Genomic DNA, 27120 nt, shown 5'->3' with positions numbered 1-27120 from the left:
TACACTCATATTGCAGGAATAAGTTTTGAAACTTACTGTAATTTTTGTCTAGTTTTGTAAAGCAAGTTGTATATTGGCACTGTCTTTTATGTCATAAGTGCAATGCTTTTTTAGGGGATGCAGGGTAGTCAGAGGGAGGAGTTTGGAGATGTTAGCTAGCCCCATGCGGCTTAAAAGCATTGTCATTCCTACCAATGGAGCTCATGTGTTTTTGCTTCAAAGAAAAGAGCTCACAGAGACTAAAAATGTGTAAATTCTTCCAAGTTGTACTAACTCAGCTCCACTTTTGAACACCAGGCATGGGTGATACTGTTGCATGTACCATTTTCTCAGTGGCAGATGTGGCTGTAGGATGTTCTTGCCCAGCCTTGCTCGCTGGTTCCTTGCCTGTTTCCCAACACTTGTGCCGGCACAGCTGCCTTGGGGTTAGGTGATGACCTGGATCAGTGAACAGGCTCTGGTTCCAGTTTTAAAATACCCTTACTCCTCTCCTTCGTCTGGTTATTTATAACCTGGATTGGTTCATGAGTTCAGCACATGATGTTGCAAACTCTAATGTGGTTGCTATGAAGAAGGTGGCATGAGACTGGAAAAGATACACTGCTGGCCATCAGGGAGAAGGGACAGTAGCTCAAACTGATATTTCTGCTGGAGATAGCCATATCCCCAAGCCATAGCTTCAGTTCCTCAAGGGTTTGTTTCATGAACACCTCCTTTGCTGGCAAAAAATGCAGGTCCATCCTGGTCCTAGCATGCCACAGCTTATGGGGACAGTGGGAGGAGTGAACATAGGGACAGAGAGGGCAGTGACTTCCACCCTTGGCACTGTTCCAGAAGAAATGCTGAGGGAACCACAGCCACAAATTCACCTTCACTGCCTGCTTTAAGAGCTACAGTTAGATGAACTGCTAATGGTAATACCGTATCCATGCCCATGGAGAAAGAGGCTTGAGTGGAAACTTTCACAAAACTGAAATTGTGGTTTTCTGATGAGTGGTTGCTTGAAGCTGTAGGTGATTTGTGCCTGTGTGCACGTTTTATTGGCAGTGCTATGCCTTTCTCCTTAAATTCAAGCGGTGCCATGGGGGATATCTGATTATTCTGACAAACCTGAACTGAGAACAGACACAAGACTTCCTTTCTTCTGGGATACCTCTGATCCAGTGCTTGTTTTGCCAAATGTTTAACAAATTAGAAAACCTAATGTATTGGCATGCTCTGTGGGCACACCCCAGATTTTCAGTTTTCAAGGCCATGATTCTGCAATTCACACGTTGCTCAGGATCAGTGATGTTATGTCAGTTCTGGGCTGTAAAGCTTTGATCATCCGCACAGGAGGGATGTCAAAGTCAAGAGTGAAGGCTTTCCTTAAAATGTTTTGGTTGGCATGAAGAAAATGAGGTATTATAACCTCTGACTCGAGGCATTGGAAGAAATATTACAGTTCTGTAGTGCACATGGCGCTGTGGAAACGCTCTTCATCCTTCTCATCTTTTCTTGTGGTTTTCTCTTTAGATTTTAATTTTGAAAAGAATGGTGGCAAGGATGAGAGAAGAGGAGGTGGGCTGAAGCCTATCAGCTTGATCTTTGAATAAATTATGACTAGTTAGTTCTGCTGCCTGAAACACTGGGGGATGTTGATGTGCATAAAACCTCCCTGCCTCTTCTACTTTCCTCCTTTCTAAACAAATAAGGAAAATACTTAGAAGACTGGATCTTTACTGATCTTTAGATCTACAGCACTAAAGCAAGCACTAATGGAGCTGTAAGACCTAAAGATCTATAGGTATCACTACAGAATGGTGCACAGGTAGGTCATCTTTTCACTTTTGAACGGCAAAGCTGCAGTGCATGTAGGCTGAAAAAAATCTCACTGGAGTGCTGAAAAAATTTCACTGGAGCGTAGAACAAATAAAACCAAAAACCCCACCAGTTTTCATCAATGGAAAGCTATTCTTCTTCTTATGCGAGTGAGTCCAATGACTGTAAAAGGGGAACAGTGCAAGCTATCGGCATATGCAGGCTTTAAAAATTGTTTTACAAAATCTGCATATGTAGGATGAATCTCATGCTGCATGCTTGTTGTGAGGGAGGCATTATATGTAGTCAGTCGTTAATCTTTCTATTGTAAGGTCTCTGTTCCTTTTGTGACACTGGTTTGGAGAAGGCAGTGTTCAGTCCATGTTGATCCCTTCCACTCACTGACCATACTGTTAGGTTGCCATGATCGTAAGATTGCCATGACTCCTAAGATTTTTCAGTCCCTGTTTACTTACAAGAATCTGTTTTCTTGTGAAGCAAATAGCATTTAAAACCTTAGCAAAGCGAACTTGGCAAATCTGCCTGCATCCAAGCTGTTAAACTTGCATTACACCCTAAAGCTTGACTCTGCTTTAACTGCTTGGGAGCCTTTCCTTGCAGCTGCACGGTTGTTTCCAGGGTCGCTCCTGTGTTCCGCTTCCAGCAATGCTTTTCTCTTTGAGAAGTTTAGTAACTGATTTTGAGGGAAAAACACAATTGCTTCTCTTCTGTTTGTTATAACCCCTGACGCTGCTGCTTCTTCCTCCCACCTCTTCCCACACACACTCTTGGCATCCCTTGGGAAAGTTTTCCGCATGCCTTTTTTAATAGCAGCATTTCTCAGCTCTTGTGCCCAGTGTTTCATGACTTGTTCCATCTAGTCTGTGTAAAATTATGCTAAGTAAACAACTGGATACTGTATCCTGCTGATTTATGAAAGAAGTTGGATTGCTTTTAGTGCTTGCCTGTCTTGATGTTTCTATGTGTCCTCTGCAGAAAAATTAACAACCTCAGACCAAAGCCTCCACGCCTGCAGAGAAACATGGCACATCTCCCGTATCTAGACAGGAAAGGTTCCCTGAGTTACTCATTGCCATCTTCCGTACTCTGTTGACTGCTTATATCTGTTGCAGTAGGAAAGTCACTTTGATTGTTGTGAGTCTGTATCTTATGGCCTACATGGCCATAAGATAAACTACAAAAACTTCAATCATATGGATAATTTGTCCATTTTCCATAGGACACCGCAAAGCAGTCTGCAGAAAAACTGCTGTTAAATAAAAATATAGGTTCCTACATAAACTAGCAGACAAAATGAGGGGAAAATGACATAATAAACCAAACCGAAAGTGTGCACTATTATGGATGTTCCTTTTTTCCCCATGAAAACTCAAAGACAATGCATGGATTTTGATCTATTTGAAGGGGGGAAAAATAAAAAAAGTTGATGTCTCACTCTGGAGGATTGGGAAATACAGATCCTTGTGGCCCAGTGCAACAGAACTGGGTCAAGCCAGCCTGGAGAAGCTGAATAAGGGCCATCCTTTTAGTGTAGAGATATGAATAAAGTGCTTTACCTGGCTTGATCTGGCTTAGTGCAGCTGCCTGATAAAGTACTTGTGTACCAGTCCGTGGCTGTACTTACTGTGAGTACAGCCACAAAGTAAACCTAAAGTCACTAGAGTTACCAAAAGTCTGGTCTTCCAGTGTTTCATAGGAATCACTTCTCCTTAATGTGAATTGGGGAAAATGGATAAGTGACCTAAAAATCCAGTTTGTTCCATGGAGAGTACTGGCACTCTGCTTGCTTGTCCTGAAATGAGAGATTGCTTGCTATTAGTCTGCACAACATTTTGCAGTCTTTGGTTAAACAGTTACCTGGCAAAATAAAGAATTGTTCTGTGGAAAAGAAAAAAAATTGAAAGCTATTTACAATCTTGACAGCCCTGCTGTCCAGTTCTCCTGAAACTGATTAACCTCTGATCTCTTCTTGGGATTAGGTTAAGGGGAAAAAAAAAAAATGTTGCTGGGAATTATATATTACAGTTCAGAGAAAAGCAGAGCTGGACAGAGTGGTTCCTTGAGCTGTAACATCTGGTTTTGGAGGAGGTCAAAAAGAGCTACGATAGTCTTGCATCCAGTAGGGCAGCCTTTGTTGAACTGCATAGCATTTGTATAATTGACTATTTCCTTCTTTAATTGAGATCCCTCACCTACCTCTGTTTCATGCCCTCGCCCTGCAGCTTGGCACAGGTCTTCCCCCTTGCTGTTCCATGGACCTGATGCCAGGAGGTTCAGCCCTGGGTGCTGATGCCTGTGTGGGACGGGGCTCTGCAGCAGCTCCATGCTGCCTTTTTTCTGCAAGACTCCTGTTTGGGTCAGGCAGAGGTGGTCCTGTCCATCTTCAGGGCGAGGGCAGGACATAGAGCCTTGCAGGGGTGCCAGACATGTCACAACACCCCTGCCCTTGGGTGGCTGGGAAATTTCTTGGATTGCCAGCTCATAGTTCTAACAGAGTAGAATGACATTTAACTCCAGAAAGCCTTTTGTCATTACAAGGCGCAGTGACTTTATCTCCCAGCAAGGCAGACACATCTAACACCTGGTTTAAGTCAGAGCTTCAGTTTCTGGACTCAACCCAAGAAATTTCCTGGAGCAGTGCTGGCACCAGTTTGGATAAAGGGCAAACTTCCACTCTCTTCATCTGATTATTCAGGGGTTAGCAAGATTGTCAGGCTGAAGGAGCTTGTTTGGAAAGGGGAGGATGTCTGGTTTGATACAGTTGCAAGGAGACTGACTAGGGAGCTTCACAGGCAGTTTGAAATCGGGGGAAAAAGCTGTGGCTCTTACCAAGCAGCTTGGGAAATTATACTGCTGGAGAGAGCTGATGTTGAGCACTAAGCCTCTGCATTACTGTGTCCCTGTGAAGAGCAACTTTGTACTGATACTATGTGAGGGGAAAAATTGCCAAAGGAGAGGGAAGAAAATGGATGTAAAACATTCATACATGCTTGTTTCTCTATGCTTATTTCAACATATGTTTTCTCCTTATGCAAGATTTCCACCTGAGAGGAAGACAGTTTGCATGCACAGCCTGTCTCAGTTGTCCTTGTGGGCATACCTCTCTATGTATTTTAACAAGCTTGTTTTGGAAACCTGACTGTTTCAAGGCTGAAAGAAACAGATATGTTCCTTTTGCCATGAAGATCCTTGAGGGCACCATTGCAGCACCTCTAAACAGCAGTAGAGCTTTAGCTGTAAAGGCTTCATGGTGCTCATTTAGCAGGATTCCTGTTGCATGGCTTTTTCAGGTTGAGGCTGGGCAGTGGCTTCATGCTCAGAGCTGATTGTGGAACACAGTGTGAATGACATGTAAAGAAGGCAGTGTCGCCTCTGCCTTCTCCTCATCTATATGCTTATGTCTGATGTGCAGGGTTCCTGTCTAGCAGAAAATGTTTTACCTGTGCTCTGTAAATTGAAATGTAGTTTAGATGACACAACCTGAAGTTATGGCCACATAGAGGGAACTTTGCTGTAATTTGGAGCATAAAAGAATCTCCTGTGTTGTAGAGAGATGGCTTTAGAATTTTGCCTACCTGGCTTTAAGAGAACCAGATAGCACTCTGCTATAGCACAGCAGACTATGCTCAGGATATGCTCCTCAGCTATGGCACCGAGATCTTTTATTGCTCATCAGTATGTGAGAACACATGTTTTATATTGGAGCATAATGGAAATACCTGCAGCTGACTTCTATAGGCAGAAGGGTAGGATTGCGTATTGAGAAGATTTCTCTGCAAGTCTTGAGCTCTTTGGACAAGTCTGGACTTGTTAAAAATTTCTTTCCTTTGGTCTGATGGTGCAGCTGCAGTGACACACTGAGAAAGAAAGAGTAAGTCATCTCGGTGAACTCTTTGACATCTGTTACCTGTCCAGGGGGGCAGTACTCATGCATTTAAGCTGTAATACTGTGCCTGTTTTTCTTCAGTCATTAGGCTTGCTGCCTACAATCATCTGAAGTCCTGTTGTTAGCAGTGACTAGGCTTGCTGCCTACAATCATCTGAGGTCCTGTTGTTAGCAGTGACAAAGAGGTCACTAATGACATGTGATTTCATAGGTATACAAATGACTGCTAGCATCAGTCTGTGTCCTGGACTCTGAGCCTTCACCACTGTTAGTATTAATGTGGGTAGCATGCAGATGCTTTCACAGTTGAGATATTTCACCTACAGGTCATACCTGCTCTAACATGAATTTGAGCAATAATAACCTGTGCAAATTCTAGTGATGGAGCATTTCTTATGAGCTGAGAGGAGTGTTTGTGCAGGTGGCCTCAGTGCAGGTGATTTGCTGCTGCCTTCCCCAGTGCTGAGCTCTGATTGTCTCAGCTGTCTAATGAGGTTCGAGTTCTGATGGGAAACAAATGTTTTGTGTGCAGATAATAGCAAAAAGTACAGGGCTGCATTTTTTATCATTTCTATCAGACACAGCACAGCTCAATTTACCCCCAGTGAGTCAGACATACTGTCTGCTCAAGGATAACAAGGCAACCCTGTCAATACAGTGTTAGAGCATGTGTACTCTTGCCAGTTTGGGCAGAGTGAAACCAATAAGGATTGTGACAGAGCATTGTGCTTTCATTTTAGCAGGTTTCTAGGCTGAACTCGGGTCTGCTGAGTATTCTTCCTGTCTGCATAGGAAACCAGAAGATCCCAGGTCCAGTACAAGCTGCTATCTTTCAGAGATACACTTTAAAATCTGGCTTGGGCATTAGGATCAAAGTCAGGGGAATTAATTCTCTGTTTATATTAAACGGGATATATCTGCTTGAAATGTAATCTCTCTTGACTGTGTTTAATTGTATTTTTATAAACTGCACCTGCCTGTGAGCTCCTCCTGTTGCTGCAGCATTCCATATTTTTATCTTGACTTCCTAAGGAAATGAGGCTTCTGGGTGATACTGAGCATGTCCTGCCTTCTTTTCCACCAAATACCATTTGGATCTGCTGGTTGACTTCAGCCAAGTTTAATGAGGAGGAGAAATTCCGGAGATACAAAGTCCTGACAAGTTATATGAAAACTGGCAGGCTGCATGAGAAGGGAGGGGCTGAAATTTATAGCCTCTGCTTTGAAAATGGTAGGCAGACCTTAGCCACCTTCCATTATCAGTCAGGTGGCCACTGTTTTGCAGTAAATCATGAGGAGAAAGTAGATCACTTAATTTTTATTTAAGGAAAAAGTTCTGTGCAGTGTAGCCCATGGAAACTACTTTCAAGCATTTTTAAATCTCCTCTGGTTCTTTCTTTAGTTTATGAGTCCACAAATCTGGTACTGTACATTTGAGATTATCCTGTGTGATCTCTCTCTCTCCCCTCCTTTCTTAACATGCCTTTTTGTATATATAAAGATAAAACAGCAGTGTTATTCTCCAACATCTAATGAGTCAAAAATGTTGTTTCTAAGTCCCTTGACATGCTTCTTTTGCAAGGCACAGTTTGAATGATTTTGTATGCAATTGTTGGCTAAAACAGAGTCTTAAAGCCCAGCTCCTGAATCTAGAGATTATGGTAGCAAGTGCTAATGCTCGAGGACCTGGTAATTCATTGTACTCTTAAGCTGGTTTGTAACCACAATAAACACTGCCCTAGTGCCTAAAGTGTTCTGCTTCCCCTGTGCCCAAATATGCAGTGGAAAGCACACAGCTGAGCTGGTGTTGAAAGAGCCTTGAAGATGCTGTGCAAACTAGTTCAGCTGATCAGCGTAGGAGAAGATTTGTTTGTCTCCAGAGCCCATGTCTCAGATCCTTTCCAACAAGGCTCCTGTGTACATACCTCTAGATAGAAAGTAGTCTCTCTGTCAGAAAACAGTAGATAAAGTGCGGAGAACGCTTTAGACAGAAGTGCAAAGGTGTTGTCATTAAATTGCAAAGATTGGTGCTTCATAATAAGCACATGGTTTAATCTTGCTCTCTCTTACTAAGACCCTGCTTCAAGCACGATTAAAGCAATGGGAGTCTGGCCACAGAGACGTATATATTTTTTTTGTTGTGGTGTTTACCAGTTGATTGTTTTTAATGTCCGGCTTTATTTCTTGAGCGCTTCATCAGTGTTTCATTCTGAAAGATGAATCTGTGAGAAGTGAACAAGTAACTATCAGGTGCTGCTGTTCCTGTGTGGACAGCATGCCCGTGGGTGTTGTGTTTTGCCTCACATTCCACCAGGTAAAATGGTAGTTTTGTACTTAGAACATCTCTGGTGCAAAAGATGGAGGTGGGAATTCCAATAGCCTGCTCTCTTTTGCACCTCATTCTGTAAGATGATGGGTGCCTTCACAAGTGACCCTCTCTCTGCCTGGTGGAGGGGCCAGTTCCAGAAGTGAGCTCAGCTTTTGTGTGTTGGTTGGTGTATGAAGTGTTCCTGCAGTGTTTCTCTTCAGCAGGAATGTTTTCTACTGTAGCACCTTCTTCCTGAACCGAGTTTTAGCATTTAATTCTAGATGTGGTAAGAACTAAGTGGAAATCCTAGTGTAACTACAGCAGCCCACAGACCTTTGGATAGCTCTTACTGTCCTGACTAAGCACCGTGGCTCTGCCTGAAAGAGTAAGAAAGGAGAACATCCATGATCCCTGAAAATAATTTTCTCATGTGGAATATTTTACTGAATGGAAATGTAATTGGGCAGAGAAACCAGAGGCAGCAGGGAGAGAGAGCATCCTGGTGGCTGCTTGGCTCCCCCTGTGCTAACCTGTCCTGGCTGGGGCTGCTGAGTCACTGCTGTGGAAATACTGATGCAAAGGCAGCATTATTACAGAAGGTTTTAGTTGTCTCTTGCACATTTTACCTCAGCTCCCTTTCCACTAGCTTTTATTGTAGTTGCCTTCCTTTGAGCCTGTGGGACAAAATGATTTTTATAAATGAAGTTGTTGATTTTCATTCTGAATTTGTCTTTCTGCTTCTCTTACTACACTCCTTTACAGCAATTTTTAAAATGTGCAGCTTTGCATCGATTATAAAATAATAGAGTCACACTGGTTTATAGATCAGGGGGCTGCATGGTCAAACAAGTCTGCACTCACATTTGAGTCCCTGAGGGCAGATATCTGTTCCTATGTCAGAATTGCTGCTGCTTCCCAGTTCTGATTAAAAAGTTTGGGAAATGTACCTAGCCCAGTCTTGATTTGCAGCACAAATTTTAAGAGTTGACACTGATCATGTAAAAGTGGATGGATCAGCATGTAAATGCAAACTCATTCTCTGTGCCTACAAATATAAACAAACTATGTATAAACTCGGGAAAGGATTTCTCTCACTGGCAGGAGAAAAAAGGAGGAATAGTTGCATTTTCTGTTTGTAAATGTTCAGATGGCATCCTGTTGTGTTAACAGGATGCCATCTTCCTCCTGACATAGGTGTCTATGGTCTCCCCATTTCTGGGTACTTCTCTCTAGAGGCACAATAGAGATACAATTGTTTTACAATACAACAAAGACAATTGGGTGTCTGGATGCTATTGCAGGGACAGCCCTCCCTCTCTTCCCTTCTGAGTTCCCCTTACACCAGAATCCATCAGGTCCCATCTTGTGCTCCACTGGCAGGGAAATATATATATATATTATATATATAGATTAGCTTTCTACTGTTTTTGCCCCCACTAAAGCTGGCCAGGGGGTGGGTGAGAGGGGCCATGCAGGACAGGGAACAGAAGTGGCAGCTTCTGGGAGCTGGCCTGCAGTCAGCTTCTCCACAGGGTTACAGTTGTGAGGCTGCATGAGGAGCCCCGAGCCATCCCTTTGCAGTGCAAATCCAGGAGGAAAGCTGGCTGCAATGCCTTTCCAACATCTTGGCTGCATCTTTCTCAGCCACCTACAGTGACTTCTGAGGGACTGTTTGTAGTGCTCCAATCTGCAGATTTAGGAATAAAGAATGGAGTTAAAGGTCTTCTGCAGGGATTCCCCTACCCTCTGATTCTTTCCACTGTGTAACAGGCTATTTTTAGTCTCCTTGCTTGCCTTAGAAATTACTTCACTTTCTGCTTTGGAGGATTTCCATAACATTCCTTGTGATTCTGAATTCCGGTGTTCAGGATAATAGCAGAGCAAAGAATCACTGTGTGGCAAGCTCAGTTCCAGTGGTGGAGCCGGAAGACCTGTGCTAGGGATGTGTGATGCCAGCTGCCTCTGACCTGGTGACCTGTGGGAGGCTGGCTTAGCTGAACTGAATGGTGGATCATACCCCATGTTTGCAGGCAAAGAGCCTCATTAACCCTGAGTTAAACGGTGCTTTGGTTAGTGAATGGCAAAGGAAAACAACCCTTTAGTGGACTAATCCAGGTAGCAAAGTAGATCTACCTCTAAAAGACATGTGTTTTCTTTAAGTCAAGTCCAGACTCAAAAGCCCAGCCTGCCCTTGCTGTGTGTGCTTGGATGGTACCATTGCTAATGTGATGAATTTCACTCATTCTTCCTCCACATAGTAGTTAGTTATGATTTATTTAAATCGGCATGATTTAAATTTTCTTTGTCAATAAAGTGTTCTTAAGCTGTATAAGGTCGTAGAGCAGGCCTTGCTGTGGGAAACAGTGCTCATCTTAACACTGTTGCATAAGATGCATCTAATAATTTGCCACTCTGACATATTAAAAATATCATGGAATCAAAGAATCACCGACGTTGGAAGAGACCTACAAGATCCTCCAGTCCAGCTGCGCACCTGGCACTATCACTGTAACCCCTAAACCACTGATCCACATCACTCAGCGCCAGATCCACACACCTCCAGGGATGGTGATGCCTGACCACCTGAACAGTGACATTTTCTTTTTAATATCTAATCTGACTCTCCCCTGTGATGTTTAAGGCCATTTTCTCTGGTCCTCTCAATGAAGGCACAGCAGAAGAGATCGGCTCCCACCTCACTGCATCTCCTTTCAGGCTGTTGTAGAGGGCAATGAGGTCCCCTGAGCCTCCTTATCCCACTCCTTCAGCTGTGTCTCATAGGACGTGATTTCTAGACCCTTCACAAGCCTTGTTACCCTTCTCTGGAGACACTTCAACACCTCATTTATATATTTTATATAGCTAGTTCTGTAATAAGTGAATTTCATACAGCTGGTTGATAAAGCAGGAGAACGCAGTTCAGTGGGTTTGGGCAGCAGGTTGCTGTTTCGTAGCAAAGGCCTGCATACTTATAATCCCTGAGGCAGTGCTGGATCCAGAGGGGGATGAAGACTGACTGGCAGTTAATAGGAAATTTTCTTAGATAAAAATGAAGATGTTTATTCTGCTGGTTTTCTCTGCAGCTTGATAATGCATGGGATGAATATATATACTTGTGGGAATTCATGTATTCAGGAGCTGTATATTCAGTGGAGAGCTGAAATTGCTACAGGTCAATATAGGTAAAAAAGTTGGAATTCAGTGTTTAAGATTGGGGGAAAAAAAGACATTTAGTATCAAGCCTATATTCTTACAAATTTTCCACTTTTTTTTCTTTGTTTTTTGGTGAGTCTTGATTAAGAACCACTCTGGATAGATTGGTTACTGTTTGGATTAGAGGTCTAATCCATGATTGTTTACAAAAATACCCATATTCATCAGTCTTTGGAGGACAAATGGCTACTCAGGGCATGGATAAACAGTCACAAACACCCTGCCTAGTTCCATGAGCTGTTCTCTGCTCCTCTGGTGTGGCGGATGAGCAGGGATATCTTGTGCAGGTGCTGCATTTTCCTCCTAATTGCACTCAAAGCTAATACACGTGTGATTGCTCTGCTTTTGGCCATCACTAGAGGGCTTCCGAGGGAGAAACCTGCTTGCCCTCCTATGTGATGTCAGGAGCCAAATGTTTCTTCTGAAACCTGATACACAGCATTGTAACAGAGAAGTTCTAGTTATGCCAGTAGGAGCCTGTTGATGTTCAGTAGGTTTTTTTGCATCTTTCGTTGAGGGAACTTCTTCCATATTTTTTTTCCTTTTTAAGCTTCTCTTTTAATTATCTTTTCAAGATGAATGGTAAAACAGATGTGAGGTGAGTAGGGCTGGTGGGCAGCTGACCTCACTTGAAGGGTTTTGCAGAGCCCTGCACTTCCCTGAAGGGGAGCGGCTGCAGTGTGCAGGTTGTTGGTGTGCACGGGCAGGTGCCCACTCTTCAGGCCAGCACTGTGGAGAGGTGGCCAAAACTGGATTGTGACTGTGGCATGGATGTACACCCTGTGGTTCCTCAGGAAGAGCATCTGCTCATGAGCTAGAGGCCTGAGGGAATAAGGGATGTATTGTATGATAGGGACAACCTTTAACTGGGTGTCTTGCTTTGAAGAGGCTTGCCAGCAAGTTGGAGAGCTGCCCTCAGCTAAGCCTGCTTTCAGGAAGTTTTATAGGTCATGAAATCCAGCAATGTCCTTTTCTTTCCATAGTGCCCTGCCTTTATATGCAGCAGCACACATGGACTGCCCTCATCCTTCGTGCTTTGGATCAGTGGCTCAGTGTTAGCCCAGGAGGAGTTGTGAGTGCCTCCAGTTTCTGTGTGGTGTGGGAACACTGAAGCACATAATGGCTGTGATTCAAAGACAAATGCTAGCTCTTTGCTACTGATCACTTTGGCAGAAAGCCCCAGATGCTCAGAGACTACAGATGGAGCTGTTTTGGGGAGAGTTTTTTTATTAAAGAAAATAAAAAGGCACCCAAAACTTTATAATTTTCTATTATTATTACCATTATCAGTGGTGGTAGTACTAATATTATGTTTTTCTGTCTTCATAATAGCCTCCCTGTTCTTCCTTTCCTTATTCTGCACCCCCTGAACCTCACTTTTCAATTCATGCCATCCAGAGCACAGCTAAAAGCTTTTTGTAGCTGTGCATCATTTTTTTAGTAAACCAGCAGAGACAAGCTTAACCAATTTAACCATCAGTTTCTGTGAAACTTTTCTTTTTGAGTGGGCTTTGGGATTTCTACATGTGCCTTTTGAAGGGACTAGGCTGCAGGAAACTGCAGGAGAGGAGCCTTCAGCTGTGACGGGCTTTGTTCAGATACCTTAGTCTGGCAGAAGCTGACCTCTGCAACACATGGTCTTTCACTTAGCTGCCTCCAGCTATTGGAGAGGTCTGATTTGCTGTGTGTGGGATTTCTCCTGCTTCCATGCTGCTTGGTAATGTTTCCAAGCCAACCAGCAGATCCTTGCCTTGGTCATGGAGCTGGAGCTGGCAGGGTTGCTGCAGCTGTCCCTTTGTGCATGACTTCATTGTCACACAGCTCTGCTCTGAGCAAATACGGTGCCTTGAACCTTAGCCTCCTGAATTTTGAAGCTCTCCAAACAATCTAGGTTTCGTCTTTTGGATGTAAATGCCTTCCCTGTCTCCCCCACGCATTTTGGCTGGGCTAATTGCTCTTAGTTTGGTTTCGAATCAAGTGTGATTAAGGGAGGATTTCTTCAGACTGCCACTTAATCATGTTACCAGACTAGCATAGTAAAAAGTTGTAATATCTATTGGGGTGAATACCCTGAGCACAGAATTACAGGCCCTTTCCTGCTCATGAGTCATCCTCCCCTGAGACTCTGTAGTGATAGCATTGCTTTTATTTTAACAGAAAAATCCCTGAGCAGGCGACCAAGTTTATCTGAACAAGAAAGACCATGTTTCTTTGTTTTTGCTGGTCTTTTTTTTTTTTTAACTCCAAACTTTTGTGTATATATCCTTAAGGAAGGCACTGCTTCGAGTGTAGTTCCCATGCACATGCTGGCTGGACAGACTTGGGGCCATGCTTGGCACAGGGGGTGTGGTGGCTGCTGCAGGCTGAGGAAACCAAACCAATATATTTTCTGAGGGGGATCAGATTCTATTATGTATCGGGGGATTTCAGTAAAACATGTTATGCCTGCTTTTATTTTACAGTCAGGTTGCTGAGTTTCACTTTTTACAGGTGCTTGTGCTACAGGAGTGGGTTTGTGCCTGTCTGAACTGCCTGCTTGAGAAAAGAGCCTCCAGAGCAGCTCGCAGCAGGCTCATAACACACACACACACACACACACACAGAGCCTTTCTATGTCACTTGTCTCTCTGAGCATGTGTGGTGCCCAGTGAGTAGAATAACCAAGGGAGCTCCTGACCACAGGCCTGAGGAAGCGGTGATGCCCATCACTGCCCGGGGAGGGTTCCAGCAGCCTGGATGGAGTGGTGGATGTGCTTCCACCTCTTCCTGGACTATTGCAGGGCTTTTTCTTTCTGGGTGAGAAGGTCTGGCCTCTCTAGTTTCTCTTACAGGCTTTGTGGTCAATGTAGGGCCCATCACAGGACAGTTTTGGACTGAGTAAATCTCATTTTCTTCTCATCAGCACCCAAGTGTTGGTGCCTGACTCCCTTGTTCCTGTTCGGACTCTCGCCGCCTGCTGTGCATGCACACCTGCAGTTTTGAGCAGCTGTCTGACCATTCAGTATTTTGGTCCCTGCAGGTCCCCTCGGCTAGTTGTGGTGCAGCTGTGACAGACAAGGCAAGGCTGACAGGTTAGGATCTGGCAGGAGCCCCTGCTTTTCAGCAGGGCAAAGAGCAGCTGAGCCTGGTGTTGAGGAATCTGGGGTTGAGGTTGGGAAGTAGACTTCTGTCCCCTGCTCTCAGCATTTCAGCTCAAGAGTGAGAGACTTGTGCTGGGATTGAGCTGTTTGTTTTTAAACTGGAAAGTGAGATGCCATAGCAGCTCTGATTTTTTTAAGTGAAATACCTTTTAATAAATGCTTGCCTGTTCACAGCCCAGCAGCAAAAACAAACATGTACTGTAGCATTAGGACTGTTTTATATTTTTTTCCAGTCCTATTTTCTTGGCTGTTAATCAAGGTCTCTTTGTCACCTTCCCAGCTAAGGATAAATGCAGCTGGGGTATAATATTTGCAAGCATTCGTTGCTTTAATTTATCCTGATGTAGGCAGAAAGGCTTTTCTTCTCAGACAGGTAAATAATTAGGTAGCCATCCACAGCTCCCTTGCTCAGAGAGCAGGAGTAAGGGAGAGAGGGGACTGTGACACCCCATTTAATAGATGGACATGAGCATCTTGTGGCTCTGTTCATTGTTAATTCACTCCTGCAGCACTGCTCAGCTGAGAGGTTTCCAGGCGTGCTTGGCAGCACCGACAACAAAAACATCTGGTCCAAGAATATAGCTCCCTTCTGCTGGCAGCTGCATGGAAATGATTTTGTACAATGTAGCGTACCGCCAAATGCACTTAACTTGTACACTAAAGTGCACAGCCTTTATAGAGCTTTGGCAGTGCAGGGCGATTTTAAATGCTCTGCATAAGTCAGCGTTAATCTACCAAAGAAAATCAAAACCTCAGCAACCAATTTCATAAAGAACTCGCTTATCACACATGCCCAGACGTGGCTGTACCTTTGTACCTGTCTAACAGCTGTTCCTGTCTGAACACAAAGGAAAAAAGCCTTTTGGTTGCAGCTCTGGTTGTCATCTGTCCTCTGGAAGAGTTTGGCACAGACATGAAGGGAAATTTGCCCCTCTCAGACATCCCTAAATTCCACTCATCAGCAGCTGCATTTGTTACTGATAGAGGTTGTCTGTCTCCTCTCTTGTTTTAGAAAGGACCTGGCAATTGCTGAAGAAAAAATGTTAACTGTGAATCAAATAGTTTGTGTGTCTGCTGGTAAATTGTAATTTGAGTGATTGGATCTGATAATTACAGACATCATCATCTTGTCAGTCAGTTGTGAATCATTTGGTAATGGATTTCCCATTTTTAAAAGAGCTGGTTTTTTGAGCAGTAGTGTATTTTAGAGGTAAAATATAATATCCATATTCTTTCTTGCTTTGAAAACCCCTAGGGTTATAAACATGGATCTCATTCATACGTGAACAAGCAAGTTAGAGAGGTCTGCTTCAAGAGAGTTGCTCTCAGCATACATATTTCAATATTTCAAGCTATTTATTTTCTGTGTATTCCTGTAGAGTAGCTGAGCGTGGTGGTGTTTTTTCACCCTTAAAGCTGCTGTAACATTGTAAGTTTTGGGAATGAAGAAGAGCAGGGAGGAGCAGAAATCCCAAGTCCAGTCTGATATCCGTCATAGGCCTGGGTTTACCCTTTGCAGAAGGAGCCTGTTCCTTCCCAAGAAGTAGCAGGTGGTTTAAGGGTTTGGACAGGTTTCAGTAGGTCTGTGAAGGTCTGACGGTGTCACAGCTACTGACCTGATATTGGTTTTCCGCTCTGTCACCATTATGAGGAACAGTTCTCACCAAAATAGAGGGGAAGAGAAGGTGGAGATGGTGACAAAGGGAGTAGGAGCGAGCCTCCGGCTTCCAGCTTTTTAAGCAGTCCTTGCTTGCAGTGTTGGTGTAAGAAACCAAAGGCATTTTCTGGAGTATTTTGAAAATTGAATTTGGCAAACCTGTAGGACTTGGTCCAGTCTCCTCCCATGGTATACGCAGACAGTGGTTTATTCAGTCTGTTTCTCAAACACACTACAATGGGCTGGTGTCGCAGCTGGTTTTGTGATGATCCCTTCTGTCCCTCATCAGGTGAGAGGAGTGGACCTTTGAACCTCTTGGGTCCTCGCTGCTGGCACCTGGCATTTTGGATTTGCAGTCCTTTCTATGCGTAAGGCAGGGGGAAGGCTGTGGATTACTGACAGAGGCTGAGCGGTGACTAATATTGGACCAGAGGAGCTAAAGTGTTTAACCTTTAGGCAAAGATTACCTGAAATTAAAACTTGTAAGGACTTGTGCTCTCACACTGTCATTCAGTCGTGTTTGTAAGACACATGTACAGATCGGATGATTTCTTTTATTCCTGGGCAATTTACATATTTTGGCTGCTGCACAAAAGAAACCTTGTGTTGAATAAGTCAGATCATGATCTCACACCAATCCTTGCTTACAAGAGGATTTTTGGAATCCGTAGCATAGTGCAGAATTTTGAGTTTTCCTTTTGTGGGTGTGAAGCAGAGCATAGGTTACTTGCTGCACTAAAAATGGGCATTAGACAAAGGTACACCACTTTAGAAAAGAAACATTAAATCTGTTTCTTCGTAGTAGCAGGCTCAGTGAAGTGTATGTCACTTTATAGAAGTGGATTGGTGGCCTGCAAAGAAAATGCAGTAATTTCAGGTTTGGGCCTTTTTTTAGTACTTATTTTCTGACAAAATACCGGGCTTTGTTAGTGTTGCAGACAGTTTTAAATATTTGGAAGGAAAAATTGCTGCTCCTTTAATGAGGACAGTTCTGTTAATTAAAGCATTAGAAAATTTAGGGAATGTGGACAGCTGAGGGTTTAGCAATATGTTACAAAGTTCTTCAACCTACTACTTGATTTGGCATCAGAAGACCAAGACCATTATAAAACTTGTAGTCTTCCAGCAATTGTTTGCTTGTCTTAACCATTGATGCTACCGGTGACTTAAGCCTGGATTCATTCTGTCTGATTTTAGGCACACAGTGGTTGTGCTGAAGCCTGGAGTGAAAGTGACCTGGGGATCTGCAGTTTAACATGGGGAAAGGTGCCTGTGAGGGACAGGTCTGTCTGCCTGAGGTGGTTTTTGTCTTGAAGAGGGGTGAAGGTCACTGGTGACACTGTGTGTCCTGGAGTACGAGGTACTTGCTTCATGGCTACCAGCTGCTCACTGCTGGCAATTGTGGTGGTACTTGTTTGTGCTGCCCTGTATTTTGGGTTTGTTTTTGGTGGTTTTGTTTGTTAGTTTTGTTTTGTTGGTTTTGTTTGTTTTGGTTTGGGACTTGTTTGTTTTAATTTTTATTTTAAAATTTATTTCTTAATGTATGATTGATTTTGGAGTACCGTTGCCAGTCTACCCCCTCTGCTTTGCAAATCTGTCTGTTTGCTTTTGGCCGAAATAATATAATGTACTGATCAGTGCCAGGCGCTTCAGGAAAGAAATGGTGGTATGTGATAGGGTTGCTGAATTTCTCTTGAAAACTACTTCTCCAGCACCATCTTATTTTGATAAAAGATCCTATGTGAAACAGCCCTGAGGGGAGCCCAGGTGGGATTACTTTTCTGTCCTGTCATTTGTTCTGTTCCTGTTTGGGTGTGCATGGTTATATCTTTTGTGTTTGTTATCCCAAACTATTTTATTTGTCTGATAGCATTTAGGTTTCCTTCAATATATGAAATGAAAGAGGGGTTGTAAATAAATTCCTCTTCCCTGTTCATGTACAAGACTTGTTGGTCAGTGTGGGTGTGAGGCTGTATATTAGATAAATCTGTCCTTTAAGAAAATTAGTGTCTTTGTGTAATTATAGGTTTTCACTACGTATGTACTAGTGTTATGCCAGAACTATTATTTTTAATGTATTTTACTTTGTCAGCTTACATTTCTGCTAATACCATGTCTGTGTGGCATTTGGTGCATAGGAAATCTGCTTTCAGTCATTTCAACCTTTTGTTTCCTCTCTTCTCTCAGATGTTCCCCTTCTGCCTCCCTCTAAGTTTAAAGCTTACTTTCAAGCCAGAACTTTAGTTTTTTGGTTGAATTTCTCCAGCTGCATGAAACCTGCAGGACTCAGGAGCCTTTTACATCTCCCAGGTCCAAACTGCAGCCCGGCAGCGTCTGGACTGCACATGTGGGGAGGGACTCATGTGTGGATCTCTTTGGGAAGGAGATCTGCCCTCCAGGTGCGAGTGGTGGAGCTTCATACTGCCCGCGGCAGAGCAGGGACCAGGCAGTGGGCAAATGCCTTCCTTGGCTCTGTCATCCCCTGAGATGTTGCTTTCCTTGGCATCAAATACACGCTGAGATTGGAAGTAGAAAAGCCGTGCAACATCTTGGCATTGTGCATTAGCCTGCTTTCTCTCCAGCATCTACATCTCCTCTAATTATCTGAGCCTGGAGCTTTGCATAAAGGAGATTTCTTTCTTTCACACACAGGCTTAATTTTAATATCTGCTAGGAAGGGCTTGTTCCAATCACAAGAAATCTGAGACTGGATGTAGAAATTGTATAGCAACAGGCATTTTTACTGTAAATAATAGTGATGAAAGTAGGGGACTAGTCCTTCCCTCTTTTATGAGAGCACTGAAGATGTCAATACAAGGCTAGCTTGTTGTGTAACTTGTAAGTAATTTAGGCTTGATGAGGATGGACAGTTGGATTGTATAGCTGGGACAAACATGCAATCTGAGCAGGAAACTCTTTTAAGTAATCATGACTAGGATCAAGGAATTAGCCTTGGAAGTAGTTGAAGCTGTTTGCCCTTAGGAGGTTTCTCTCTTGGTTGTCTTTGGAAAAGCCTATGGCATCCCGGGATTTTACTGAGGGAGGTCAGCAGTGGTGTGGTTTCTGTGCCTTCAGAGCAGCTCATTGAGTGACCAGCGAAGGCACCGGAGGCACATCAGCCAAGAAAGAAAATATTGTTGTCGCAGTGACTGGCAGAGGAGGTGGTTTAGGGGGAGACAACAGACAAGTATTGTCTTCACGTGGTTTTTGGCTCCTTCCTGCCTGCACGTGATTCGGTCTCCTGTGCCTGCACAATGCTGCTACACAGGCTCCTTGGGGAGTGCTGGGACCCTGCTTAGGAGCTAGTCCTTCCTCATGCCTCTTTGTCCAGCTAATTTAACTGTTCCTTTATGTCTGCAGCCTCAGTGATGGCACTGTGGTGAACAGCTTGGCTCGTTTGCTTTCTTGTTTCAAACAGTGCCTTTAGCATGCAGTAGAGAGGGTGTTGTGCCAAGGCGAGACAAAGCAGCTTCTGTTTTGTGTGTTTGGTGGAAGTGTTTCTCACCTGCTTGATGAAATGTTGTCACTGAAGGTAACTGAATGTGGTCATAAGGACAGCACTGTTCTGCCAGCCAGTCCTCGCAAAAGTAAGGTTTTTTTGACCCTTGAAAAAGCTTCCCAGCCGTCTTCTGCAATTACTATGCCTGAGCAGGGTTGCTGCTTTGCTGTTCCTGGCAGCGTGGCTCTGTGCCGGCAGCGGCAGCAGCTCGCAGGCTGGTGGGCAGCTCCCAGTGACAGGATGCCTGGTTTCCAGAAAGCTCACAAATGGTAAAGCCCATGAAGGCCTTTCTCTGCATGGGCTGTCATGTGGATGAGGGGCAGAGACTGAGGCACCCTCCCAGCAGTGGTGGGGGATGCTCAGCACCTGCGCCACTGCTTGCTGGATGGCTAGTGCTCTGTCAGTGTCACTGTGTGACATGATGGATCCTTTCTCAAGAGGGTACAGTCTGAAAACCTTGGAAAAGTCTGTATTTGGGAAGGACCTGAAGGACAGTGCAGAGAAATTAACCTGCTGATGCCAAGGTGGGTAAGGTGTTCGTAAAAAAGAGACCTTGCATGTGAAGTAAAACAGGCACAGAGAATGCTGGGAGTGAGAAGGTAACACAGGAGAGAGACAGATGGGAAATAAACTTACATGAGGTCTTTAGCTTGAGGGTGACAAAGCTTAAAGGCTTGTAAAAAGTTCTCAAGAAGGATGGGGTGTAATAAGAAATTTAAGATTTAGGAGGGATTGTATAAGGACTTGTTAAATATTTATTGCACCTCTTGATTAAAGTCTTTTATTTAAAACAGTTTAGACTTTCCCTCCCAAGAAGCCTGTGTTTGATATTTTTTCTTACCAACTATTTTATGTCGTATTCCCAATTCCAACACTACGCTGTGGTGTTGGAGAGGATCACATTTTTCCACGTTGCACTCCCTGCACTGCAGGCTGCTCTGCTTTATACAAACTTCCTACCTTGGCAGTCACTGGCAGGGACTTACCCACTTGGAGTATCGTTTCTCTTGTGGTTTGGTTCCTCCTGAAATTACAACCTCCTTCCCGGCTTGGAGGCAGCGCCACAGCTCCCACTTCAAGTACTGTGCTGTGTGCAATACTGCCCCGGCTTTCCTCGCCAAAACATCTCCCTGGTGTGTGAGAACTTTATTAACGAGTGTATATATTATGGATTCCTGCAGCAGAAAAGGTCACCTATTGTGCTAGGCTCTATTCAGACTTTCTCTGTCCTGGACAGATTCTGCTCCAAATGGATACTGGCCATGTCTGGAGTGCAAAGAGGAGGGAGGTTGTGACACTCAAGCAGAATGGTGGTTTGCAAAAGTTGGTGTTGTTGGTGTTGTGATTTGATTTATCCAGGAAGATTTTTGTTTGTGGTTTTGGTGTCTTTTAGGACTTTTTTTTTAAATGCGAGTGAAAGGCAGAAGTGAAACATGAGAGGAAGCAGAAAGGAAAACAAACTGGGTTTCTTTTGGACTTCTCCTGTTTTTCTTCAATTTGTGTGCCAGGGGCAGATGGTAAAAGAAAGGAAAAGTTGTTATCATTTTGATGCCTGTGAAGGCAGACTGGTTTCCTCTTCACTGCTCTGGGAGTCCATGGGTTAGCGGCGCCTTTTCACTCCCAGCACTGGGCTGAGGCTGCTGCCTCCTGCTCTCCACAGATCCCAACTCTGCCGTGATCTCAAGATTCCAAAATTTCAGAAGCTGACACTGGAGCTTGTGATCCTCAGGAACTCAGCTTACTATGAAACCCCAGCAGAGTATTGCCAGCTGCCATGCTCCAGGCAGGGCAGCTCCATGGGTATAGGCAGGCAAACCTTTGTGAGCAGTACTGGGAAAGCAAAGAAGAGGAGATTTGAAGGCTTCCCTCACTCCATCCTGTTTTGCTGGTGTTTGATTTTATACTGTTTGGTAGTGATATTAATTTTAAAAAACCCTTGGTTGTAGCTTGAAATGACTGGATGTCATTTGTGAGGGGAGAGGCAAGATTTGTCACTGTCTCATGTTACTGAAAGGACCAATTCATATTCTGCTTCACAGTGATTTAGAGCAGTGTATAAATCATCTGATAGGATAAGTAAACTTGCCCTCTCCTTTATCACAGAACATTGTCTTGCTTTAACCTTGCTGGACTGTGTTTTCTCATTTGCATTTCCCCTCGTCATAATACCAGGGTAAATAAAACCTTTGGAAATAGCCCTGAGTTTCTCCTCCTTGAGTTGGCAGAAGAAATTTCCAGCCAAAAGCAGTAGTCAGATTGATCTTCCAGGTGAGGGAGTTTGAATGGAAAGTCACCAGTTACATGCCTTGAGATATGCCTTTGCTCTACCTTTGGGAGGTTTGGGTTTTGGTTTTTTTTTTTTAAATTCAGCTCCTGAAATAATTTCATTCTGCTGTAGAGCGTGGGAAACAGTGTGATTTCCCCCTTACTCCTCCAGGTGTGTTTCTCAGAGAATTTCTCATAGGGGTCTCATACCAGTTTTAATGCTGGAACAGGTCAGGACAGTTGTGCTTGGTCTCTGAGGCATCTAGACAATGATGCTTAGGGACAGACTTGAAGAGACTTTTCCTTTGGTTATGTCCTCCCTGATTCTGACACGTCTAGAGCTTAGTTCTCTTCCATCCCTAAAAAATGTCCAGCAAAGTGTTTCTGAATTCCTTGTCTTCTGAAAATTTGTGTAAATATGCAGTGTTTTCCTTCCATAATGTTGCAGGAGGTGGAGTGCTACCTTTGGAAAACAGCTGATAATCTTCCTTATGTGGATCTGCACTGGTAGCATTTTTTTACGGCAAGTTTCTCCAGTGGCAACCATGGTCAAATACTTAAATATTCAGCTACTTAAATCATCACAATTTTGTAAATGAAGTAATACAAACAACAAGTCATTGATTTGCCATCTGCATGCAGAAAAACCCACATTGATATTTTGTGTGCAGTGATGAATGGAAGGACAAGGGATGTTGAGCTTTGTGGTGGAGCAGTAAGCAAGCTGATCAGGTGCTGCTGGATGGTAGGCTGAGAGGTAACACACCTGGGTTTATTTTCAGTGTGCTGATTCAAATGGTTAGAAATTATCTGAATGTACATAAGTGGATTTCTGTGTGGGAATCATATGCAGGTTTTAATCTTACAGACAAGATTATTTTGGTAAAAGAGTGTTGCAGTTAGAAACCCCTAGGGATGCTGGCAAGTCCATTTAGTCTCTGAAGGGAAACACATGAAAAGGGAGGGGAAAGCTGCTCCAAGCTTGATTTAACCACGTGAGTCTTGCAAAAGTATAGCTTACTGCAAAAATTACTGGTAATCAGATGTGCTGTCACAAACAGACAGGGAATGTATAAGTATAAAACACTTCCACCAGCTCCATCAGAGGGAAGACAAAGAGGGTTTCAATGGGAGTTTGTATTCACAGATAATGGCTTAAAGTGGTAATTGATGCCAGCTGCATAAAATCACTAGGAAGGGCTCACCAGCTGCCTCTCTCCTTCAAGAAAAAAGGATGTACTTTTGTATTACTTCATGAGAATGACAGGCTCTTGCCTCAATCAGTTTTAATTTTCTGCTTTTGTGATACCCTTGCATGTGCAAATGGAGGGACTGTCAGTGGTGGTGGTGGTGCAGTGCATGTGTTGTCTGGAGGAGGTGACAGACCTTCCATCTCTGAGGCTGGCTCACATGTCCAAATCCCAGGATGGCTGCCAAAGCACCTCAGGAGGATCCCTGCTGCAGGCTGCAGCGTACCCTCCCTGAGGCACGTGTGTCCATAAGGAGATCTGTGCGGAAATGGCCTTATCCGCTGAGAATTTTGGGTGGGATTCATCTCGCCCTGATGCAAGACATCTGCAGGATTGGTGTCTGGATCTTGGTTAATGACCTCACCCTTCTTTTGTAGTTAGTAGAGAGAAGTAAACACCAGTAGGGTGCACATTGTTTGGCCTCTTTCAGATGTCCACATTGGGATGAAATGACCTGTACCCTGGAAAAAAAAAAATGCTTCTGAATCTGGAACAGAACAATTTTGGTCTGGCCAAATTTTTGTTTTTAATTTCCTTTTTTTAAAGTCTTCTACCAATTGCTGTACCACACCGGTGCTGCAGCCTTTTCTGTGCTGATTAATCCTGATAATAGTTCCTGTCTCCACAGAGTCTTCAGGACTCATTGCCAGGGGGTTATCGATCCACACTAACTAAGTGGATTCTTCCAAAGCCTGGCAAAAATTACTGAATCCATTTATTATTGTAAACTGCATTTTGTACTGGATTGAACTGTAGGTGAGGAGCTATTTGTGTTGTGGATAAGTGCTCAAAGGCAGCTGAAATATGAATGTAGGACCATTGTTAGCTGTAGTTCAGGGAAATACTTGGGGAGATAGTGCTGCAGGGAGATTCTGCTGCAGGCCTTTGAGCAGGTGCTGTGACACAGACTCAGTGGAGAGCTGAAAGAGCAGTAACTGTCTACAGTCTGCTGGCTCTCTGTGTGCCTTTTTTGTTGTTTGTTCTTCAGGATTTTTGATTTTGGGGACAGGGGGCTGGGATTTTTATTATTTTTATTATTTCATTTTTCAGAAATAGATCCGGTTTAAGTATTGTCATTTTGGCTGCTGTTACAATAAATAAACAAAAGCAACCTTTAGGACATCCTGCCCATTGTATTGCAAAAGCTATTGTGTTCATGTGCTGAGGGTAGGAAGTAATTTTTATCTAAAAAGTCAGTTCAAAATAGCAGATTAATCCAATTATACATATTAACATATCAGCAATTAAGTCCCAAAGCATCAAGTTTAACAGCACTCCTGTTTAATTTTTTTTTTTTTTTTGCCTAAATGCACAGTTCAGAGGTTCAGTGTAATATAAGCCTGTCTTCCTCCTGTCTTTCTTTTTGCATATAGTCTGAATAAATAAAAAATCATTCAACAGCAAGGACACCAGAAGCAGCTGAGGAAGCACCAAGTTAGCTTTCTCTCTCCCAGGGGTGCTGTTCACTAGGAACTTTGATTTACAAGATTTTCTTACTATTTTGTTCAGTCTTGCAGAAGTACACAGTATTTTACTTCAAAGACACATCCTGAGAAGATACAAGAATTGTTTATCCCTGGTGCATTTTCGGAATTCTGTGATACTAATTTATGAGTAAGCATTGCACCCCACTATTAGAGTATTTGAAATGGTTGTTAGCTGTGTAGCAGAGAGTGGTGTCTTTTGTTCAAGCTGTGTGCCCGTGTGTATAAAGAGTTAACAAGGAGCTAGTATTAACATCTGCATATATCATGAATAGGATATTTGATTGCTAGTGTGGTACAAATTGTGAGGAAGTTTAAGGCTTAAAATTTTATCTCATAATCAGCTTTGACATCACAGAATAATCAGAGTATGTGCTACTGTTCCCGTCAGCCAGCAACCCTAGGGAGAAGTTTTGGCTTCTTCCTGGAATCCATTTAAGGTAGATGTTTTTCTGCTTGGATATAAAATTGTGGAGCAAAAAGAGGTATCTGTCTGCCTTTTAATTTGTTGCCTTGATAGGTGCTTGAAGAAGACTCCCGCTGTCTAGGTATGGGAAGAGAGAGTTGGGGGTGGGTTGGTGTGCGCTCCTTCTTTTGTATCTATCTGCTGGCTGCCTGCTCACACACCACCTCAAAGCGTGTGGATCCTTCCATGCAACATGTCCTGCTGTCACTTCAAAAGCAGGTTGTGTGTGTTTTAAGGAGTGGTTTCATTATGTTGCCCATTTCAGCTCTTTGGAGGGATGACCTCCCTTCACCTGAGCTGCTCTTTGCTTGGCACCTTGCTGGAGCGGGGGGAGCCAGGGCAAATCCTTCCTCTGCCTTTGTGTTTCAGCATCCTGTTTACTGCCTGGGCTCCTGGCCCATTCTTCCTGATGCACTTGCTCTTCCTCCACAGAGGCAGATGGAGGAGGAGAAGGAAGCTTGTGCACGAGGCAAATGCCTTTTTCTTCCAATAAGGGGAATTCCTGATCTCCACCTCTGTTTTCCTGTGCCAGTCCAATGCTGGCACCAAGATGGGAACCTGCTTTGGCAACTGGTTTCACAAAGCCACTCTCTGGCATTTTAATAGAACTGGTTGAAATTTCCAAAATTAAAAAAGAAAAAATGAGGAAGATGGAAACACTACTCCTCTGTCATAAATTCCCAGCCTGCTAGCTGTGGATTTGCTTAAGGTGCTACAAGCATTGCGTTTTTGAAACAGATTATGTCATGTTCCATCACTGGGTCAAATCCATTGCATCTTTTGTTTGTTTCTTTGTGCTACTGAAAATTCGGGAAAGACTTGTTTTAGACCATCTCAATAGACAGGATTTTGATGGCATGAACATCAGAGGGGTTTACTGAACATAATGCTGGTGTAAATTGAAGTTCAGAAGAAATCTGCTTTTGTGAAAGTGAGGAATAAATCAGTAATGCCTATGGTATATTAAACATATGGGGGGTTGCTTTTTTTTTTTTTTTTTTCCAAAGGATGAAGAAGAAGAAATCAAACTGGAGATTAATATGCTGAAGAAATATTCTCATCATAGAAATATTGCAACTTATTATGGTGCTTTCATTAAGAAGAGTCCTCCAGGACATGATGACCAACTGTGGGTAAGCAGATGTTTTTCAGACATGTTCCTAAGTCTTTCCCTGTTGGATATAGATTGATGATGAGAGAAATAGCACTTTATGGAAAGACAAGCTAAAGGAGTTTAGTGCTTGCCTGAACTGCCAGATAAGTGAATCACAGAGGCTAATGACACATCCTTAAGGGGATGTCTGAACCAAGATTTGCTATAAGCAGTGGATTTGTTCTTTAAGTAACTTTTTTTCCCCTGTTTCCCAGATGGATAGTTACATGTTTCATAGGAACAAGACAGCTGAGCAGTAAGAATATGTGACTGTAAAAAGAAAGCTGAATTTGATATTATACCCATTACATTTTTCATCCCACCTCATCTACACCCTCTAGAGGACTGAAGGTTGGGGTTGAAATGGCAGGGTGCACGTTCTTCCATAAATACATGGAAGCTAAAGGATAAGAAGTGTTGCAGTGATGTGATAAGTTTGATTCCTTTAGCATTGGATGTGCTCTTACTGCTAATGCATTTTGCATAGCAGAGTAAATCCAGATTCCCAGCATTAAATTACAGTGATTAAATCAGTCCTTGAAAATGTGGTAACTAATGTGAGACATATTCCATATATGTCTGACACACATTGAAGACATTTGGTTGAATCCATTTTCCAGGCAGAGATGTAAAATACATTCTGTACTTCACAAGAGCTTCCCAAATCAATGCTGTAACCTGATTATTTTGCTTTGCTATACAGCTGAGATCTGTGTTTAATGTTGGTTGTACATTGATATTTGTTTCGCAGCTTGTTATGGAGTTTTGTGGAGCTGGCTCTATCACAGACCTTGTGAAGAACACAAAAGGGAATACCCTGAAAGAAGACTGGATAGCATATATCTCCAGAGAGATTCTCCGGGTAAGGAAAGCAGTCTGCCCCACACAGAAACAGTCTTACAGAGATGCAGCCTAGCTTGAGGTTCTGCAAGAAGCTGTTTCTGATCAATCCCATTAACCATGTCATCACTTGCAGAG

At 43.3% G+C, this 27120-nt stretch overlaps 1 protein-coding gene across 5 annotated transcripts in view; it reads left to right on the top strand.

Moving 5' to 3' along the window:
• Positions 1 to 27120, top strand: part of MAP4K4 (mitogen-activated protein kinase kinase kinase kinase 4) — a 164307-nt gene that overhangs the window by 79508 nt on the left and 57679 nt on the right. For all 5 annotated transcript variants that reach the window (XM_041468402.1, XM_041468401.1, XM_041468400.1 and 2 more), the window contains exons 4-5: positions 25997 to 26122; positions 26894 to 27004. In XM_041468402.1, coding sequence (XP_041324336.1) covers positions 25997 to 26122; positions 26894 to 27004 — 237 coding nt within the window. The remainder of the gene's footprint in view (positions 1 to 25996; positions 26123 to 26893; positions 27005 to 27120) is intronic.

Source organism: Pyrgilauda ruficollis, unplaced genomic scaffold (genome assembly GCF_017590135.1).
Source record: "Pyrgilauda ruficollis isolate IOZ18807 unplaced genomic scaffold, ASM1759013v1 scaffold22, whole genome shotgun sequence".
Classification (NCBI taxonomy): domain Eukaryota; kingdom Metazoa; phylum Chordata; class Aves; order Passeriformes; family Passeridae; genus Pyrgilauda; species Pyrgilauda ruficollis.
Note: the sequence above shows the minus strand (reverse complement) of the source record. Positions and strands in the feature narration are given on the sequence as shown.